The sequence below is a fragment of the Bufo gargarizans genome, chromosome 2 (genome assembly GCF_014858855.1).
Source record: "Bufo gargarizans isolate SCDJY-AF-19 chromosome 2, ASM1485885v1, whole genome shotgun sequence".
Classification (NCBI taxonomy): domain Eukaryota; kingdom Metazoa; phylum Chordata; class Amphibia; order Anura; family Bufonidae; genus Bufo; species Bufo gargarizans.
Window position 1 is genome coordinate 723,570,878 of NC_058081.1, and position 20,255 is coordinate 723,591,132.

At 43.5% G+C, this 20,255-nt stretch overlaps 1 protein-coding gene across 10 annotated transcripts; it reads right to left on the reverse strand.

Moving 5' to 3' along the window:
- Positions 1 to 300: 300 nt before the first annotated feature.
- On the reverse strand, positions 301 to 18,012 carry LOC122927127 (chemokine-like receptor 1). 10 transcript variants are annotated; one of them, XM_044278713.1, is made up of 4 exons: positions 17,871 to 17,976; positions 16,466 to 16,549; positions 7,094 to 7,180; positions 301 to 1,733 (listed from the first exon to the last, which is right to left on the reverse strand). In XM_044278713.1, the coding sequence occupies exons 3-4, from the start codon at positions 7,129 to 7,131 to the stop codon at positions 764 to 766; spliced, it is 1,008 nt and encodes a 335-aa protein (XP_044134648.1). In that variant the 5' UTR covers positions 7,132 to 7,180; positions 16,466 to 16,549; positions 17,871 to 17,976; the 3' UTR covers positions 301 to 763. The 10 variants fall into 10 exon arrangements, with proteins under 10 accessions (XP_044134648.1, XP_044134647.1, XP_044134646.1 ...); XM_044278712.1 differs by lacking the exon at positions 17,871 to 17,976 and adding an exon at positions 17,231 to 17,412; XM_044278711.1 differs by lacking the exon at positions 16,466 to 16,549 and having other exon boundaries at positions 7,094 to 7,184; positions 17,871 to 18,012.
- Between the last annotated feature and the right edge of the window lie 2,243 nt (positions 18,013 to 20,255).

The window sequence follows — 20,255 nt, forward strand, 5'->3', positions numbered from 1 at the left end:
CCAGTCCCTATAGCTCTGTGGGCTTTTATTGTTTAAAAAAAAAACTATTTGGTACATATTCAAATTAACCTGAGATGAGTCAGGTACAGGACTCATCTTAGGTTAATTTGTATATGTATCAAATCGTTTTTTATTTACACAATAAAAGCACACAGAGCTATCGGGACTGGTTATTGCGGATGTGCTAGCGGCCATCTAGCAACCCATGCCCTCAGCTCTATACACAAAATCCCGGTGACAGGTTCCCTTTAAGGAGCCTAATGCTGGCAATGACCCTTGCTCAGTTACGCTCTCCATATCCAGTTTTTTTCATATTAATGCTCTGTTTATTGCTGCGCAGCCCATAGACGTAGTTTTCTGCCTGCTTGTCAGGAAAGGTGTAGAATAATTTAGTCACATAGTAGTACAGCAGAGTAGTCTTCTTCTACAGGTTAAATATGAAGGGACTAAACTTATAGTTGCCAGAGTGGGAGAGAGACCTCAGCAACACATACATAGCAGCAGCAGCATCAGTGGAGACACATAGCAGCACAAAATGGTGAATTTCTTTTTCATGTTAGAACCACTGTGCATTACGATTACAAACAGTTATTAACAGCCTTTCAGCATCTTTGTGATGGAAAAAGTCCATGGAATAACTCCAGAAACAGCACCATCTCTGTCCACAAGCTATGTCTGATACTGCAGTTCACATCTGCTGAATCGAGGGCCAATCTGTTTTGAATAAAATGCATGGTCTGTTCAGTTGTCTTCTTTCCAGATCCTAATGTATTTTTGCAAATAATGATCGTATAGAAAAAACTTTTTTAAAATCCGGACAAATAAAAGCATACATCAAAGGGTTTATACAAGCAGTCAACAAGGCCAAGGCCATGGTGAGAATCAGACCCTGGTCAATAAAGGAGTTTGGAAGACTTTCTCCAGTCATAGAAGAAGATAGAAAGGAGAATATATGGTGTGGGATCCAACTAAGGAAAAAACATATCTGGATTGAGAAGATCAGTTTTAAGTTTGTGGTATACCGTGAAGAATTCTTCCTGTGATAGAACAATCCTGTGAAAATGATACATGAAATGATGATCAAAAAAGGGATGAGGATTCCAAGGACAAATGCGGTGGTCACTATTGACTGATATTGGACTTTCTCATCATGGAGAACACCATAGAGACACTTGCTTGACTTCTGACACTCGTATGTGTTTTTGAAAATGAAGTAAGGCACACTGGCCCCAAGTGAGAAGATCCAGATGACAAGGACTTCAATGGAAGCCAAACTTGTTGTCCTGTAGAAATTGTAACGAATGGGAAGCAGGACCACAATGCAATAGTCTATACTGAACAGAGTGAGAATAGAAGCACTTACAAACATGTAGAGATAAAAAATAGCATTGTTCAATCTACACATGAAGGAGCCAAAGGGCCAGTGAACATCTAAAGCAAAGTAGACCATGTCCAGAAATTGGAACAATGAGAAGATAAAACCAGCAAAGAACAAGTGAAGGTATAAGATTGTACGGTATTTCTTCTCCATCTTGAAGACTTTAATCCATAGGACAAAGCCATTTACTGGTGGCCCCAGTAGGAACACCAATGCACAGATGACAGCAGATAAAACACTAGTGACATGGACATGGTGACCATCTTCTTTGCCAGTGATATTACAATATTTCTCCCAGGTAATGGCATGGTCAAGGTTTGAGTTATTCTCCATTTTCTTGACTTGAAAGGATACACTGTGGATTATAAAAAGAAAGAAAAAATATAATATGATCTATATAGAATCAAGAGAGCTGGTGGGATGTTGTTTCACTAGGTTTTACCAGGATATGGGCTAATTTACACACTTTTCAGAAAAAATGTGGGGGGTTCAGCCCGCACAACCCAGTATGCAGGTGCAGATTGCTATGGCGAAATACAGATACAAATGCAAAAACACAAATGCAATCGCACTCTGCCCTGCCTTTATGCTGGATGTTGAATAAGGCATTGGTGTACATTGTGGCCAAAGCGTAATAAGCCACTCACCACGTCAAGGTCGCCTTCATGAGTGGTCCCTAACACTAGTTCCTACCTGTTATGGGCCATGACAGCCACACAAAGTCCAGGGAGCGTAGGTACAGCATGCACGCCAAGCACACTCTGCTTTTAACCCCGTCCGGTGCCATTACAGCTTTCATCGGATCCAGGGATGCAAGTACCAACATGCATGCTGAGCCCACTATATACTTCTCCTGGAGCCTAATGGCTACTGGTAGGTGCTATATAAGCAGACTCAGTTTTATACTGACTTTAAAACCAGCCTCCAGGGCAGATTAACTGGTCAGGTGTGCATGACTGTTTGGAGGTCGCCACGCCTCCAATTCATACTACAAAGAAAAAATGTTGGGGGTTCAGTCCGCACAATCCAGTATGCAGGTGCACATTGCTATGGCGAAATACAGATACAAACGCAAAAACACAAATGCAATCGCACTCTGCAACCAGCACTCTGCCCTGCCTCTGTGCTGGATGTTGAATAAGGCATGCACACCTGACCAGTTAATCTGCCCTGGAGGCTGGTTTTAAAGTCAGTATAAAACTGAGTCTGCTTATATAGCACCTACCAGTAGCCATTTGGCTCCAGGAGAAGTATATAGTGGGCTCAGCATGCATGTTGGTGCTTGCATCCCTGGATCCGATGCTGTACCTGCGCTCCCTGGACTTTGTGTGGCTGTCATGGCCCATAACAGGTAGGAACTAGTGTTAGGGACCACTCATGAAGGCGACCTTGACGTGGTGAGTGGCTTATTACGCTTTGGCCAAAATGTACACCAATGCCTTATTCAACATCCAGCATAAAAGCAGGGCAGAGTGCTGGTTGCAGAGTGCTGGTTGCAGAGTGCGATTGCATTTGTGTTTTTGAATTTACACACTTTTCACCCATAGACCATTGCCATAAAATACAGTAAGTCTCTTCAATGAGAGCCAGTAACCATCCAGGAATACTAGTCAATATGTCCTTAAACAGGTTTTTCAGGTTCTAAATATTGATGATCTGTCTTTCAATCACTAGCCAGTACACAATGAGCAGACCTGTGAGACTGATGCAACGTGCTGATTATTGGGGATATGGATTGTTGCCTCCCACTGATCTGATATTGATGACATATCCTATGAATAGGCCATCAATAGTCATATACCTCATAGACTGGAAACAGCTCACTGAATGGTGGAGGTCACTGTACTAGAGAGACATGGACCAGTTCTGGCTAGACTCTCTGTAGTTCAACTCAACTGCATAGTGTTGGGTTTGTTGATGTGCAGAGATATTGGTGGAGTGGCTACATGTCCTTTGTTTTTTGTGTGGTAAGAGCCCTCAATGGTTAATAAGTTATTGCATCTTCTACAATCTACATATATAAAGAAGGACGTATATATGTATGTATATGTGTATGTATATATTTATGTTCTACGATCACTCAAAGATGCAACCATCAATTTCAATGAAACTTGGTATACACATCCCTTGCTTCCTGGAAATAAATCTTGTCACAGGAACGTACCGTTCCTGAGATATTACCAAGAAATGACCTGCATTAGCCAGTACAAGCCGGTAAGTCTTTCTCTTCATATCCCAACTGCCATACACACGGTCACATGACCCTTATCAGCCAATAGAAGCTCACAGGCCCTTAGTCTCCACATACACACAGTTTTACTCCAGGTTTCCATAACAACCCAGCCATTTTTCTTCACTGCTGTAGGTCAGTTTTAGGCTCGGGCTGCACAACACAGAGCACAACTACACTTCTACATGCATCCATCTTGGATGGATTTTTTGCGACTGTCGTGTCGCAGTCGCAGCATGTCGCAGTTCGACACTATAGCCTATCATTATAAAAATTGTTGCGCGACACATGTCGTCATATATCCCTAGCCTTAAAGGGGCTATAAAAGTCACTGTTAAGGGGACAGGGGCCACTGTTAAAGGGGCAATGTGCTGTGGAGGCTGCTGTTAAGTTGTTAGGGGCCACAATTAAAGGGCAGCTGCTGTGGAGGTCAATGTTAAAGGGGCGGTCACTGTTGAGATCACTGTTAAAGGGCGTTCAATGTGGAGGTCACTGTTAAGGAGGCAGGCCACTGTGGAGGACACTGTTAAGTTGTAAGGGGCCACTAATAAAGGGGCAGCTCCTGTGGAGGTCACTGTTAATGGGGCAGAGGCCAATATTAAAGGGGGCAGACAAGTGTTGAAAGGGCGTTCACTGTGATGGTCACTGTTAAAGCAGTGTTCACTGTGGAGGTCACTGTTAAAGGGGCAAGCACTGTGGAGGTCACTGTTAAAGAACCGGGCACTGTGGAGGTCACTGTTAATGGGGAGTTAACTGTGGAGGTCACTGTTAAGGGGGGCAAGTACTGTGGAGGTCACTGTTAAAGGGGATGGCACTGTGGGGTTCACTATTAAAGGGGTGTTAACTGTGGAGGTCACTGCTAAAGGGGCATTTATTGTGGAGGTAGACTGCTGTGGACTGTTAAAAGTGTGGGCACTGTGAAGGTCACTGTTAAGGGGTCGGCAATGTGGAGTTCACTGTTAAAGGGGCAGGCACTGTGGAGGTCAATGTTAAAGGGGCAGGCACTGTGGAGGTCAATGTTAAAGGGGCAGGCACTGTGGAGGCCACTGTTAAGGGGGAAGGGGCCACTATTAAAAGGGGAAAGAGCAGTGGAGTCCACTGTTAATGGGGCAGGGGTCACTATTAAAGGGGCAGATGTAGTGGAGGCCACTGTTAATGGGGCAGGGGCCACTATTAAAGGGGCAGACCGCTGTGGAGGTCATTGTTAAAGTGACAGGCACTATAGAGTTCACTGATAATGGGGCAGGGGCCACTATTGAAGAGGCATCTGCTGTGGGGATCACTTTTAAAGGGACGGGTACTGTGGAGGTCACTGTTAAGTGGATGGGCCACTGAGGAGGCCATTGTCAAGGGAGTGTGGTGCTGTGAAACTCACTGTTAAAGGGGCGGGCTGCTGTGTAGGTCAAAGTTAAGCCTCATGCACACGACTGTTTTTTTGTAAGGTCTGCAAAAACGGGGTCCGTAGGTCCGTGATCCGTGACCGTTTTTCGTCCATGGGTCTTCCTTGTTTTTTGGAGGATCCAGGGACATGAAAAATGAAAAAAAAAATCTAAGTCAAGTTTGCCATTGAAATGATAGGAAAAAACGGACACAGATCACGGACACGGAACACAGAGGCGGATCTTGTGTGCATCCGTGATTTTTCACGGACCCATTGACTTGAATGGGTCCGTGAACCTTTGGCCGTGAAAAAAATAGGACAGGTCATATTTTTTTCACGGCCAGGAAACACGGATCACGGATGCGGCTGCCAAACGGTGCATTTTCAGATTTTTCCACGGACCCATTGAAAGTCAATGGGTCCGCGAACAAAAACGGAAAACGGCACAACGGCCACGGATGCACACAACGGTCGTGTGCATGAGGCCTTAAAGGGATGGGCTGCTGTGGAGGTCCCATTTTAAGAGGGCTGGGCACTGGGGGGATCAGTGTTAACGGGTGGGGGGCTGTGGAGTTTACTGTTATGGGGGATACTGTTATCTTTTAACAACACACACAAACATTAGGTTAAATAGATGAAATATACCCGTCCGAAGCCGGGTCCTTCTGATAGTGATGTTTATATTTGTTGAAAACCAAATTTAATAGGCTCGTCCTGTCTAGGAGATTACTTTATTATGCATCTCATTTTCAGGAGCCCAATCACTATAACCCTCACCATGGCCTAGAATGAAGAGGCACTAACTCCTTAGCTCATTGTGACATACATGATTAGAGCGGATGTGTATGGCTCTGACCTCAGGATCTGATCCCACTCAATACTCGGTGGGTCCTGACTCTATTATACTTTGCTACTGGCCCCTGTCTGCAATGTTCGGGATCAGAACTACGGTAGCTCTAATTCCTGGCATTTAACTCCCTCATAAACCTATGGTGAACATATGAGCGGTTAGGTTCCCTCTATTGCCTGGTTTTATCTCTTCTATAGGATAACAACATATGTTCATTGCACTACGGAAGGATTCTAGTGCACTAGGAAAGTCCCCTAGAAATAAGAACTTTAGTCCCCAATTGCTATTCCTATTCCTACGCAGCTGGTCTCCAGCGTAGTGAGTCCAATTCACACCAAGGTCCAATAAATAGTCATAAAGACCGCATACAGATCTGACCAAATTGTAGTAGATAACTCTTGTCTGCACCTCCTACATGGAAAAGGACAGAATGGCCAAAGAATAGTGAAGTACTGCTAGCACTTAACAAAAATAACCGCGGTCACCTGACCAAAAAACTCCTTTAAGGGGTCCTATCAGTGTGTTAAAACTTTAACCTGTATTGTTTGCTTTTTATCCACAGCAGTACCTTTTACCACCAGACGAAAGGTACCGCTATGGGTACGCCATGTGCACCGACTTTTGTCAATTTATTTTTAGGGTGGTGGGAGGATCATATTGTTTTTTCTGATACTTTTTCACAATTCATGAGGGCAGATTCTTGGGGCAGATTCTTTGATGACGTCCTTATATTTTGGGATGGGGAATAACAACAGTTCCAGGATTTTGTTGAGAAACTGAATGTCAATACAATCGGCATGCACTTCACGAGCAAAATCCATTTGCAGGAAATTTGCTTTTTGGATTTACAAATCAGTAAAGATGAAAATGGACATATACAGACGGAGATTTTTAGGAAAAAAACTTCGACCAATCGCTTCCTCCACTGTTCCAGCTGGCATCCGAAAGCATAAAAAATGGGATTCCAGTTGGCCAGTATTTAAGAGCTAAAAGAAATTGTAGCACAGAGGAAGCCTTTGAAGAAGAGGCAGGTGAACTCTATAGACGCTTTAGGGCGAGGGGTTACCCACGTAAACCCCTGAAAAAAGCATATAATAGAGTGAAAAATCAAAAAAGAGAGGAGTTGATAGTATCATAAAACACGGAGGATACCTCTCAGAAAACTCAGACAATTACCATAGATGCATCAGTACTTTTGACAGTCACCACCATCAAATGATGGTGATATTAAAAAAAACATTGGAGAATACTTACACAGATTTCAAGAAGGTCTTGCCAGCATATCCTAGCATCACATATAGAAGGGGGCAGAATGTCAGGGACCATCTGGTTCATAGCTTTCTGCCTAAAATACATATGGATAATGCATTATGGTAAAAAATTCAGGGTTCATTCCCCTGTGGGAACTGCACTTTTTGCTAATTTCTACCTAAAATTTAAAAAATGTGGAACCCAGCAGATGGCCGGGAATAGACTATCAGGAAACATTTTAACTGCCGCAGCAGCAGCATTGAGTATGTAGCAACCTGTACCCGTCCAAAGTTATATGTGGGCAAAACAATACAGGAATTAAGAAGAAGAATATATGGACATGTCAGTGCTATCAATACTAAAAAGGATACCCCCCTTTATAGACATGTTGAATACATTCACAATGATAACTCTGAAGGTTTAAAATTCTGGGGTATTGCAAAAATAAAATTGGGTCCAAGAAGTGGAAATTTGGATCTGAAATTATTGCAGGAGGAAGCCAGATGGATTTATAGATTACAACCCTTGAGTCGGAGGGGCCTTAATGAGGGCTTTTCATATATAGCTTTCATTTAGTAAGCTAGGACTCATTTAAGGAGTCTTATACATTGCCAATATTGCCGCCAGTACCTGCATGAGATAAAAGATACTACAAATCAGAGAAGCCCTTATAATTGGGTAAATTAGCCTGCAGTATTTACCATATTCCCTTCCCTTGTCACTGATCCTATACATGATAAGTGATCGGGTATAGGATAGGTTCTGTGATAGACACATAGGGCATTTCCAAGGTTGTTTATGTACTTCCACGGTATTGCAGTGATTACTAACTGACTACTACAGCCAGAAAGGAAAGGGTTACCGCATCAAGCATGACGTAAGTCTAACCTCCCACCCTGGTCAAGAGACACGCGTCACGTGAGACTGAGGACGGGGGCGTGTCTGTGCCAAGATGCATCGCACTGGCAGTAAAGACGCGGCGCTTCCATGACGTTGCACACCTTGTTCGGTGCAGTATTCAGAAGGACGCGTGTTATAGGCGGTAAGAAAGCTTCATCAGTGATGCGATACCGTGTAAGGGGGTGTGCCTAGGATGCCATTTGCCTTATTGGTGGAGAGGAGCGGCATTCGGATGATGTCACTTTCCCCCTCCTACCTGTCAATCTTGATGAGACTCACAGGATGGGTCGATACACTTGTCAATCACAGTAGTACATCGTGATTGGCAGAACCCATAGATTGGGAGGGGAAAGGTAGTCTATTTAGTGAGGCAAAACATAGCGTGTCACGCTATTACCCCAACTCCCCTGACGAAGCCGCCTCGCGGCGAAACATGTCGGGTGGGGTAGTGACCATTCATACCTTTTAGGGCAAGCTTCACAACTAGTAGGGTCGAAATTACTGTCCAGCTCAGCATATATCGTGCAGTTGTTCGGAGGTCAACAGCTTGATTTCCCAGTGTGTGAGATGGTGTTATCGAATGATGGATGTCTGTTGTATGGGGATATAGGAATACACCCCATCTATTTATAATAGAAACTCCTATACTCAGGACATTTAGGGACACCTAACAATTTACCATTGAGAACACACCTGGGAACTTGTGGTGATATAACGTATATCCCCCTTTTCCCGTAGAAATACCATCACTCCCTAGTGGAGCAATATTATCATGCACCTGATATCTAATGAAGTGCCAGAAACGGCCACCGAGTATCCATGAGGTTAACCACCTCTTAAATAGAGTGCAGAGCGAATGATAGCGACCACAAAAAGACATTTAGTAACTGACTTAAGCCCATACTTGCAACCCGATATTTTTAATCACCTTATAGTATTGTTTTCTCTGAGTATTTTTTTTTTTTTTAAAGCAAACAATAGAAGTTAAAGTTTTAACACACAGATAGGACCCCTAAAAGGAGTTTTTTGGTCAGGTGACCGAGGTTATTTTTGTTATAATATCCTGAGGGCCCTATAGGGACACAATTTTGGTCTACTGCTAGCACTTGATATGAAACCTGTATTTATTATACTTACAAGATTCCATATTCTTGGCCATTCTGTCCTTTCCAATATACGGTAGGAGGTGCAGACGAGAGTTATTGTGGAGTCCACGCTTGACATAACAGTGATTGACTATGCCGAGACAGTTGTCTATCTACTACAATTTGGTCGGATCTGTATCTATCTGGAGCTGCGCGGTCTTTATGACTATTAATAGGTCCCCCAGGAAGACTAAAAAAAGGGGGTTAATAAGTTTTATAAAAAAAAAAAAAAAAAAACATTTTCCATTTATCAGTTTCAAAATATAAACTCAAAAAAATAAAAAATAAACACTATTTTTGGGTGCATATGACTTTTTGATCGCTTGCTATTACACTTTTTGTGATGTAAGGTGACCAAAAAATGGTTTATTTAGCGCAGTTGAAGGCTACTTTCACACTAGCGTTCGATCAGATCCGTTCTGAACGGATCCGATCATAATAATGCAGACGGAGGCTCCGTTCAGAACGGATCCGTCTGCATTATTTTGGCATATAAAAGCTAAGTGTGAAAATAGCCTCGGACGGATCCGTCCAGACTTTCAATGTAAAGTCAATGGGGGACGGATCCGCTTGAAGATTGAGCCATATTGTGGCATCTTCAAACGGATCCGTCCCCATTGACTTACATTGTAAGTCTGGACGGATCCGCACGGCCAGGCGGACACCCGAACGCTGCAAGCAGCGTTCAGCTGTCCGCCTGTCCGTGCGGAGGCGAGCGGAGCGGAGGCTGAACGCCGCCAGACTGATGCAGTCTGAGCAGATCCGCATCCATTCAGACTGCATCAGGACTGGACGGAAGCGTTCGGGTCCGCTCGTGAGCCCCTTCAAACGGAGCTCACGAGCGGACCAACGAACGCTAGTGTGAAAGTAGCCTTATTTTTTTTTTTTACGGTGTTCACCTGAGGGGTTAGGTCATGTGATATTTTTATGGAGCCGGTCGATACGGACGCGGCGATACCTAATATGTCTACTTTTTTTTATTTATGTAAGTTTTACACAATAACAGCTTTTTTTAAACAAAAAAAATGATGTTTTAGTGTCTCCATATTCTGAGCCATAGTTTTTTTTTTTTTGGGGGGGGAGATTGTCACGGTGTTCATCTGAGGGGTTAGGTCATGTTATATGTTTATAGAGCCGGTCGATACGGATGCAACAATACCTAATATGTCTATATGTCTTTTCCCAATTTTTTTTTACAATTTTATTTTACTTTATTTTTGGAAAAGGACACATTTTTTTTTTTTACTTGAAACTTTTTTTAGTAAAACTTAAATTTTATAAACTTTTTTTTTTCGCTTTATTTTTTGTCCCACTATGAGACTTCAACATTACATGGTCTGATCCTTGTTTCAATACAGCACAATCCATCTGCATTGTGCTGTATTGAACTGTTAGTGTCTTACACTGTAAGACGCTAACAGTTGCCTAGGAGACCCAGCCTGGGGCTGGGCCTCTTAGGCTTCCGTACATGACAGGCCTAAAGCCTTGGAATGGCTTGGGGCTGCCATGGCAACGATCGAGACCCCACCACAGCAGAGCGGGGACCCGATGCATGAGGTGAGGGAGTGCAAACCTCCCATATGCCGCGGTCAGCGCTGACCGCGGCATATGAGGGGTTAATCCATAAGCAGCAGGGATGCAGCAGGGATCCGGTGGTCAGTAACCGCCGGATCTCTGCTGCTGACTGAGGGTACCGCACACGGGGTGAGGAACGACTGCAGGACGAGAGCGCTCGTCCTTGAGCGCTAAGTGTCGGCGTTTAAGGACGAGCAGTCTCATCCTGGGTCATTAGTTAAGGGGTTAAAAAGGTTGGCTCATCTTAAACATTAAGGGCATATCGCTCGGATACTCCATCAATGTCAGATAGGATCTGGTTCTAGAGGTGAGACCAGGACCTATCTCCAGAACGGGACCCTCAAAGTTAACATAGATCAGCCACACATGAGCAGCCACTCTCCATTAAACACTAGGAGACTTCTGAAAATAGCTGAGCGCTGGCGTTTCCGGCAGCTCCATAGTGGTGGCAGCGCTTGCACAGTGCACTTTGCATTCACTGCATTCAGAACTCTGACTGAGGTCAACGGAGAGCATGTCGGGCATGGGCGCTGTGCTTTCCTTGACTTTGTGGGCCCTCTTTTAGAGATAGGAGCTGATCAGAGAGATGGTTGGAGTTGGAGTTTCACAACCACAGGTTGTACACCGCCGTTCTGTAGTGAAGCACACAGACAAATGTCGGAAGTTTCTGAACTTCATGAGTTGTGTTCAGGTATAAAAAAAAAAAAATCAGGACAGGTGACCATAGGATGAACAGTGTACATGCACCCAGCCCACCAGTGGCAGGTCACATGACTCAAACCTTTCATCTGTCCCAGGTCAGGTGGGACAGTGGGGAGGCCACATCATGTCCTGAATTCAACTGTATCTGTTTCCTGAGGAAGCAAATACAGTTGAATTGAGGTTTTTGCCGTGATTCTAATAAAAAAAAATATATGCTGGAGAGTGACCCCTATAAGTGTGTAGGAGAGGGTAAAGGACCTCGAGATATGATTGATTGTGCAGGTCACATAATCATCTCAAAGGTCCTTAACTCTTTAAAGACTCCACTGTTGAGGAGGAGAACATGTAGCTGCCTGTTAGTGAAAACAAGCTTGTGTGTTTATCTCTGAGTGTGTGTCAATGTCTGCTTTTACTCTCTATATAAGGGAAGTGCACACTGTCTTCAGTACCTAGACATGAGTAGTGGTGCACAATACAGTGCTCTCATTTTCTTATTTTGGGTGCTGTAACGTGGAACAGGGGGTACTTGGACATTTGTGGACATTTCCCTATATCCCCTATGCAAAGTTAAAGGGGTTGTCTGAGTTTTGTTCTCTGTATGTTTCTAACTAGGCAAATGAAAGGACTTTACAATTCACTTACTGTATCTCCAGTTGCTGCTTTGTCAGATTTTACTGAGGGTCACATGACCTGTGATGTCAGCCTCTCTCCCTGCTCTGAAGATATTTCCTGCACAAGCCTGAGAGAGCAGATATGGGCTGTCACTGTGCTGGCCACGCCCCCTGCACTGCTGCTTATTGCTCTCTCCCTGGATTCTTGAGAAAAAACATTAACCCCTTCAGCTGCACAGACTCAGGGCTGAAGGTTTTACTGAGCAGCTGCAGGCAGTGAGGAGACAAATCATGGGCACATAAGCTGACAAAGGAGTTCTGCAGAGCATTGCACAAGAACAGGTAGAGGGAAGATCCTGTGTTTATCAGCAGTGTCATTGTACAGCTGGGACTTGTAGTCCTACAAATACAACATGCTGCTGAGTCTCCCAGCAGGCAGACATGTCACTCAGGGCAGCTCTTGTATTCACGCCCTTTGCAGAGCAGGGGGAGGGGCAGAGATTGTTGTCATTGCAGGTAAACAAAGGCCAGAAGAGAACCAAGGAAACGAGGAAATAGATTTATTTATTTTTGCCTAAAACTTGCTTAGCTTATGCTACTTTCACACTCGCGTTTTGGGCGGATCTGTCATGGATCTGCAAAAACGGATCTGTTACTAGAGTTGAGAGCGAATATTCGAATAGCGAATTTTAATCGCCACTTTGAGAATTTGCAAATATTTAAAATATAGTGCTATATATTCACATTCACGAATAGTGTTGATCGCGTATATTCTAATCGCTAATTTATCGCGAATATCGGCACTAAGCAACATCCCTAGCAACCAATAGGAAAGTTGCTTACCCCTTCGTGTTGATCGTGAATATTCAAATCACAATTTTTTTTATCGCAAAAATATTAAATTGCCGATTTTCGCAATCAAGTAAATAATGACTGGAGATCACAAATTCTCAAATTTGCTAATTTATGGCGAATATTCAGCCAAAAATTCACTAAATATCTTGAATTCTAATATTGCCTATGCCGCTCATCACTATCCGTTACAATAATACAACCGCATGTATCGGTCATGAATGGATCTGTTTTGTATTATCTTTAACATAGCCAAGACTGATCCGTCATGAACTCCATTTAAAGTCAATAGGAGACGGATGCGTTTTCTATTGTGCCAGACTTACTTGCTCTGCATCCCAGGATGGATAGAAAAGTGCTGCAGGCAGCGTTTTGGTGTCCGCCTCCAGAGAGGAATGGTGACTGAACGGAGGCAAACTGATGCTTTCTGAGCGGATACTTTTCCATTCACAATGCATAAGGGCAAAACTAATTTGTTTTGGACCGCTTGTGAGAGCACATGACGGATCTCACAAACGGAAAGCCAAAACGCAAGTGTGAAAGTAGCCTTAGTTTTATATTACTGCCCATCAGATTTACAGTGCTATATATATATTTTTTTTTTATTTTTTTTACTCGGACAACCCCTCTAAAACTTCTTACTTTATTTTTTGAAAGGGTTAACTTACAGTATACTGTTTATTACAGTGTTACTGCATTTTCTATGTATGTTGTGATAGATTTTCTGTTCATTATCACTGTATTTACATGGCTCTGTGGAAAGAGTTAATGAATACTGAGAAACTGTTAGGACTTTGAAAAGCTGGTAATTTTCCACAACTGTCTTGCGCTCCCATGGTCCCGGCCACCAGAGAGGCTGATGCTTTTTCCTATAGTGTGCAAGCACGACCACCACTGATGGATTGCAGGATGGTCTGTAACCATGGAAACGAGCAGTGTATAATGTGATGGAAAAATGAATCCAGCCAGCAAAGAAGCAATATGGATAATAACAATATATTAATAAGTGGCTTGTATTAACTTTCTCTACATGATAAATGCCACTTACTGAAGTGAGACACCCCCTTTAAAAAAAAGTCCATGTTTTAGGGTACTTTCACACTAGCGTTATTCTTTTCCAGTATTGAGTTCCGTCCTAGGGGCTCAATACCGGAAAAAAACTGATCAGTTTTATCCTAATGCATTCTGAATGGAGAGCAATCCATTCAGGATGCATCAGGACGTCTTCAGTTCAGTCTTTTTGCCTTTTCAGAATGGAGATAATACCGCAGCATGCTGCGGTTTTATCTCCGTCCAAAATTCCGGAACAATTGCCGAAATGACGGATCCAGCATTTCTTCCCATTGAAATGCATTAATGCCAGATCCGTCCCCGAGTGTTCCAGCAAAATGGATCCGGTATCGCAGTCTGTGCATGTTCAGACCGCAAAAAATTGGAAAATAAATAAATGGCGGATCTGTTTTTCCAGATGACACCGCAAGTGTGAATGTACCCTTAGAGGGGAAAACACTGACTTTGTTTACCACCAAAAGCAGACAGACTGACCTATTGAATGTCTGGTTTTAGCTCAGTTGTTATGTCTGGAAACCTGCTCCGTCATTGGCATTGAGTATCATTGAAGCTGTAATGTAAGTCTATACCAGACGGGAGTTGAAACAATGTATCTGTTTGTGCTGAGTTTCTCCACCCCTCCCACTAGAAGGTTCCAGTCTAGCTAGAAATTGTATATAAGGAAGACAGTCAGAGCCCCTAGTGTTCTGCAGTTAGAGAACAGTGCTTGGAAGAGGAGACTCTGCCAGACTACTGAGTGACCAGAGGAAGACGATAAGACAGGGATATGCTGCAACAGACACTGGATCACCAGCCTTGGACCAGGGTACTAGCCTTCTGAAGAGAAAGAGGAACAGCTAGCTCAGGCCCTTCCTCAGCATCAAACCCTTCTTCTGCCAGGGAGGAGACTGGAGAAGCCTCGCCTGTATTGTTTTGTACCTGAATTTCTCCAGTAAAGAAGCACCCTGGCTTACTGCAGACACTGACTCTCTGGACTCCTTTCCCATTAGGGTGCACCACACCTTACCATCCCTTATGGAGACGAGCAACACATGGTGACACCTCGACAGTGTCCGGGGGACCCAGCGTAGCATTGGGACCACCCCAAATCCGGCCAATGCAGTGCACTTTAGTGGAGGTACTAGGGGGAGCATTATAACTACTCAGGGCACTATAGGGAGCATTATACCTACTGGGTGAACTATAGAGAGCATTATAACTATTGAGGGCAATATAGAGAGCATTATACCTATTGGAGGTACTATAGAGAGCATGATACTTATTGGGGGCACTATAGAGAGCATTATACTTATAGGGCATTATAGAGAGTATTATACTCACAGGGGCAGTATAGAGAGCATTATACCTACTGAGGGCACTATAGAGAGTTTCAATTTTTTTTTTTTTTCCATAATAAAAAAAAAAAAAAAAAGTGACCCTTATATGTGTCTAGGAGAGGGTAAAGTAGCTTCAAGATATGATCGATTGTGCATGTCACATAATCATCTCAAATGTCCTTAACCCTTCAAAGACTTCACCGATGAGGAGCAGAACATGCAGCTGCCTGTGGGTAAAAACAAGCTTGTATGTTTATCTTCGTGTGTATTTACCTGTGAGTGTGAGTGTGTGTGGGTCAACGTCTGCCTTTACTCTCTATGGAGGGGAAGTGCACACTGTCCTCAGTACCTAAACATGAGTAGTGGTGCACAATATACGGAGACCCATCTCTGTACAGCATTCAAATGTATGGGCTCCGATGAGCCAAAGTCAGTTTTTTGCAAGGTCGTGTGAGACTTCATTGAAGATGTTCGGTAGTTGATTTTTAAAGTGGAAAGCCCTTTTAAAACTTGAAACCGAACTTTGCTTCTGTTCTGAGGCACCAATTGGAACCAAAGCAGAGTTTGGTTCCAAGTTTTAAAGAGGTCTTACACTTGAAGAGTCAACTACCGAAGTTATTCAACAAAGTCTTGCGTGACTTCGTAAATAACTGACTTTGGCTCGTCGGAGCCCAAACATTTTAATGCTGTACGGAGACGGATCTCCGTACAGCATTAATCTAAAGTTTTGAACAAAGCGACTTTGCTCATCACTATCCCTGATCACATGACGGTGATGTCATCACAAGTCCTTCCTCATAACTCCTACTCTCCACTGCTGAGCCCTGCCCCTTCTGATGTCATCACAGGGCCTTCACCACAATTTCTGGTCATCATTGCAGAGGGTTCGTTCACCACCTCTTCTACTGTACACTATTGAGCCCCACCCCCTCGTGATGTCATTATAGGTCCTATCGGTTTTGCTCTGGAGGGGGGAGTACTTGCCCTCTGGTACCTAATTACTGTATATCTACAGCCCTGCTGGTGACATAATGCCATCATGTGAATGCAGGGCCTCTTACATTACAAAAATGCCCCCAAAACAGCATCATCTAAAAGTGCAGACCCCGATAACATGATAACATGGCCCTAAAAGGAGGGGACAACACTGCAGGGGGAAATTCATATCAATAAAACGTTTTAACTGTAAGGCAAACATAGAACCTGCCTGCTGTGAGCACGGTGCTGTTCTGGCTGGAGATGTCATTCAGAAGGTGCGGCTTACAGCTCAAATACTCGCTCGGTAACCTATGATTGATGAGAGCATTTGATTGGCTAGTTTGACAGATATTTTACACAGAATATTTAGTTGTTGCACAAAATGTCATTTTGTGACATAGAATTCTACAAAGTGCACTGTGAACAAATGGCGCCCCCTAGTGGGCAGAGTTATTATACACAGAGAAGCAATGTTGTCTACCATAGAAAGCAGGCACGTCATGCTCTCCAGTAATATGCTGAGCCCCTTCATCTCCTTTGGCCTCCATTAGGCAGCTATACATGGGGGATTGCTGGATGTAGTAGTGCTGCAGACTCAGCTGTCCAATCTGTTATAATTATATCCATTGAGCAGATAACATAATAATCTATGAGTGACAGTCTGCCTGAAGCCGCTTTCACACAGAAAATGTTGCAGTTTTTTCTGCGCCTTTGCATTTTTGGTGCAGTATTTGCTGTAAAAATACAAGCTCCAGGCGTTAGCTGAAGGTCTATATATGAAATGCAGGACACACAAGGGGATGTTTAGCTTTGGGTTCCCTTTAACAAAACAAACAAACAAACAAACAAACAGCATACTGGAGTTTAGTATTATCTTCTCTAGAGGTGAAAAGCACCACATAAGCCACCTCCATACACAGACACAGACACAATGTATACATTCATATAAATGCACAAGAAGCACAAATATAGCATGATACTCCTACTTACACTCAGGGTCTGTAATGTGGTGGTCAGCAGGAGCAGAACAGGGCTCTGTACAAATCCTCTGATGAGGTGGGGGAGGAAGGTCTTCCAGATACAGTCATTCTGGAATCCACAGTTACTGACGCCCTGATCTGTCCTCTCGCAGATAGAGGAAGTAGCTGCTGCTGCCAAGAACTTTGCATCTACTACCACAAAAGAAAAGCAGTGGAAGCCCTAGTCTGCTACAAGAGTGTGAGGGACAGAGCTGAAGTAAAAAGGGGTGCTATCATACTGCAGTGTGTAGAGGGTCAGCGCAGGATGGAGGCCTCTTGGACAGCCGCTCAGTATCTCAGTTATCCCACAGTCCTGCTCTAAACATTGATGTCAAATTCAGCCTAGGAGTGATGTCACAGCACTGAGCATGCTGAGAGCAGGCTACTGTACTTCAGAGGAGTCTGGTCAGCCTGTGTTCTCGCCTCTGACTGGGGCTTATCTCCCAGAACAACAGACTGGTCATCTCGCCCTACAGTCCGATTCCCTAACATAGGCTTAATAAGTATCAGGCAAACATCAAATGCACATTAGCTAATCGGCTGGTCACCTCGAAATGAGCAGGTTTGGCCGACCATAGTCTAATGTGTTTGACCATCTTTACATAGATCACCTCTTTGGTTTTTTCAGGATTCCATAAAAAGGCGATCATCCAGTAGATCCTGTCAATCATGCACTGAATTCATATAAGGTCCATTCACATCTTCCCGGCAATCATGGTTGTATCGTCTGCTGCATGCATCTTCCACCCGATGATTGAGTAACAGGAAGTGTAACGTCCTCCTCCTGATAGCTCTTTCGACACATGGTTAAGTAAAGGTTCCTAATCCTGAAAACAGTCAGCTGTACATACATGTCTCCGCATGTCAGCTACTCAGTTATGTGCCTTGTATGTGTATTAATGTAGCTGAGGAAGAGATGAGCAAATTTGTTTTGTGTCCAATTCGTAGAATTAAAAAAAAAAAAAAAAAAGGATTTGTGTCTGAATTGATTGTGCATGAATCGAAGTGTCTCCAGTTGCTCCGAAAATCGTTGTATAAAACCCTCTAGTCTTCTAGGCAGGGGCTGGCTGGCAAATTGTAGCCTGGGGGACAAGCCCACAGCATGGGTGCTTGTGTAACTGCCCACATTTAACACTATAACACCTACAAAATTGTTCCCGAGGGAACAAACAATGATACCCAGAAACAATATATACTAAAATATAAAGTATATTAAGAATAAGATCAAACAAACAAGATAGAGGCTGAAAAAGACATCAGACAATGGTTAAGGTGACCATAATTGTAATACCAAGTACTAGGCCCACAGGTCACATCCCCTCCAACAAGATGTACCATGTGTCGTATAGCCACAGGTGGGGTAGAATATATCAAAACAAACTACCCAGGGGGAACGTCCCAATTGTACCTTTCACAGGTGTCTGACCAGGCTCCAAAGTAAACACTACATAGAGATATTCCAGAGAGATATAGATATTGGGCGGCACTGCTCAGCGTTCCCTCCATGGTTATACATACACTCAGTACCCCTTTCACAGACCAGGTGCAGGTGGTGCGCTACCTCTTGTAGAAAAACAACATTAGATTGTAGATAGAAAGGAAAGCAGGCGGCACTCACCACTGGTACAAATCAGGTCTTCTTTATTGTAGACTCAAATACAAATCACGGTGGGGCTGGAGCCGACCAACGCCTTCACAGAGCGCTTGTAGCGATGGCCAGGAGGTCAACTTGCAGCAAGAAACAAGTCTCTTGGAGACAATAATTGATTCTTCCACCCAAGATAGCGTTGTTATCAATCTCACAGGCTGCGACCTGTCACCTGACTGTATTTCGGTCCTTAATCGAGGACTAGGTTACAGTTTAGTCGAGCAGTTTGACAGGACAGCTTTTGAGATTGATTTCTACAAATCTATCCGCAAGCTTTACTTACACGGAACATTCCATGAGATGCCCCAGCGCCCCCAGACAATTAGGCAGGATGATGTCCCCATTAGGTGCTTTCTTAGATATATATATATGCCCCAGTTACTATGTGATTCAGCCTCCTGACGAAGCCAGAGGGTTGAGGTTACGTTCTGTGCCGGTAGCGCCGGGTCGCTTGCCTACCACGGGTAATTATTATTAGTGTTTATATCGGTCCTGTGTTTTCCTCATGTGCTCCCTTACAGGTGCCTTGGGTATTGTATTGGGCTTATATTGTGCTCTCTATTAGCAATGTAACTTGCATAGTTGATAGTAAATTGCCCTGAGGATAGACACTTCACATGTTAATATTGGTTATATTATTCCATGCTGGGCATGTGATCCGGTTACCTACATGGTTGGTCTCTGATACACAGGGGTTTCTTTGCTGGTGTCTCCTTTCTTTTGGGAGTTCCAGCTTATGTTTTCACCATCATTTTTATTATTGTCTTTATATTTTGTTCTAATAAACTTTGTATATCTTATACTCATTAGTTGTATTATAATCCTGTTCTTGGGCTATTGGTTCAGTTCAGTATAGGTTGTGTTTATGCAGTTCTAGGCCCATATGTAATTGTTGGTATAATTCTCGACACCCTCGCCTCTTCAGAGCAGGGGGTGCTTGGGGTTCTCCCATTGACTGCCATTGTGCTCGGATGCTTGGTAGAACACCCCAGCATGGCAAAGTGTTCTGATCGATCAACACTAGATTTTATCTCTTTATATTTTTTTTAAAATAATTTTCCACCCCAAGCTTGAACCCAATGACAGCAATATCAAACCATGTCTGAGTGACACTGAAAGTGTTAATGTGTTTAGAAACACACCACACAGTCACATGTGTTGTGTTTTTTCATATTACAAAAAGCTTCTAAAAATTGTCCCTTATTGAGGACATTATATATCGCATTTAAATATTTTATGAGAAAAAGTGGATTGTTCAGGGATCATCCATGCTGCCTCACCCAAACCTTGACAATAGAGACCGGTTTCTTCTGGCTACCTGCCTCAGCTACTATTCTGATGCTGCCAC